Source organism: Myotis davidii, unplaced genomic scaffold (assembly GCF_000327345.1).
Source record: "Myotis davidii unplaced genomic scaffold, ASM32734v1 scaffold164, whole genome shotgun sequence".
Taxonomy (NCBI): Eukaryota; Metazoa; Chordata; class Mammalia; order Chiroptera; family Vespertilionidae; genus Myotis; species Myotis davidii.
In genome coordinates this window covers 683,051-684,335 of record NW_006296417.1, presented here as the reverse complement: position 1 = coordinate 684,335, position 1,285 = coordinate 683,051, and the positions used below count along the sequence as shown (strand labels likewise).

The 1,285-nt window shown below is 53.1% G+C and overlaps 1 protein-coding gene across 1 annotated transcript in view; it reads left to right on the top strand.

The window, feature by feature from the left end:
- TJP1 (tight junction protein 1) overlaps positions 1-1,285 on the top strand; it is a 112,182-nt gene that overhangs the window by 105,867 nt on the left and 5,030 nt on the right. The window contains 1 exon segment of the mRNA XM_015569104.1: positions 55-520. Coding sequence (XP_015424590.1) covers positions 55-520 — 466 coding nt within the window.

The window sequence follows — 1,285 nt, the reverse complement described above, 5'->3', positions numbered from 1 at the left end:
CAATACAAATATATTTTCTTAAAGTTTTAAAAATAGTTGTGTGTTTTTTCCCAGGTAATTCAGTGTCATTGGATTTCCAGAATTCTTTAGTGTCCAAACCAGAGCCACCTCCGTCTCAGAACAAGCCAGTCACTTTCAGAACGGTGAGCCGAGAGGATCCTGCTCCGTCTACCTTCTACCCCCAGAAGAGTTTCCCAGATAAAGCGCCAGTGAACGGCACTGAACAGCCTCAGAAAACAGTCGCCCCAGCCTACAACCGCTTCACCCCCAAGCCGTACACCAGCTCCGCGCGCCCATTCGAGCGCAAGTTTGAAAGCCCTAAATTCAGCCACAACCTTCTGCCGAGTGAAACTGCACACAAGCCTGACGTGTCTTCAAAAGTCCCGACTTCTCCCAAGACCCTGGTGAAGGCCCAGCCACCCGAGTTCGACAGCGGCGTGGAGACCTTCTCCATCCACACGGAGAAGCCCCGCTACCACGTGAACAGCCTCAGCACCGGGCCCAGAGCTGTTCCTGGGAGGTAAGGGCGCCCTCCTCCCGGCCTCGTGACCTGTCAGACAGGAGCTGCCTTGCTTCGCTGATTGGGGACTTGACATGATAGTTTTAGCTCAAACTTGAACCTGAGTACTGTTTTTTTGTTTTGTTTTTTAATATAATTTTATTGATTTCAGAGAGGAAGCGAGAGGGAGAGAGAGATAGAAACATCAACGATGAGAGAGAATCACTGATCGGCTGCCTCCTGCATGCCCCCCACTGGGGATCAAGCCTGCAACCCAGGCATGTGGCCTTGACCAGACTCGAACCTGGGACCCTTCCAGTCCACAGGCCAATGCTCTATTCACTGAGCCACATTGGCTTGGGCCTGAGTATTGTTGACCAAAACGTTGCCACGAATGCTATCATGCAAGAGGCACAGGAAATAATGAAGCTGATGGTCACACCGTGGCCAGTAGTCTTATCATAGGCCCCCTGTTATCTGAGACTGAGCCGAGTGCCCTTGCTGTGTGCCCACGTTCGCACAGTGGGGTGCGGGGAGCACAGATCCAGCCCATTCTCTCAACAGCTTCCCATGACCCCAGGAACATTGGCACCTGTGTTCCTCGGCCACTGTTTGCTCAGAGCGATGTTAAAACAAACAAAGGTGGCCCTGGCCGGTTTGCTCAGTGGATAGAGCATCAGCCCGTGGACTGAAGGGTCCCGGGTTCGATTCCAGTCAAGGGCACTTATCTCAGTTGCGGGCACGATCCTGGCCCTGGCCTGGGTGTGTGCGGGAGACAACCAATTG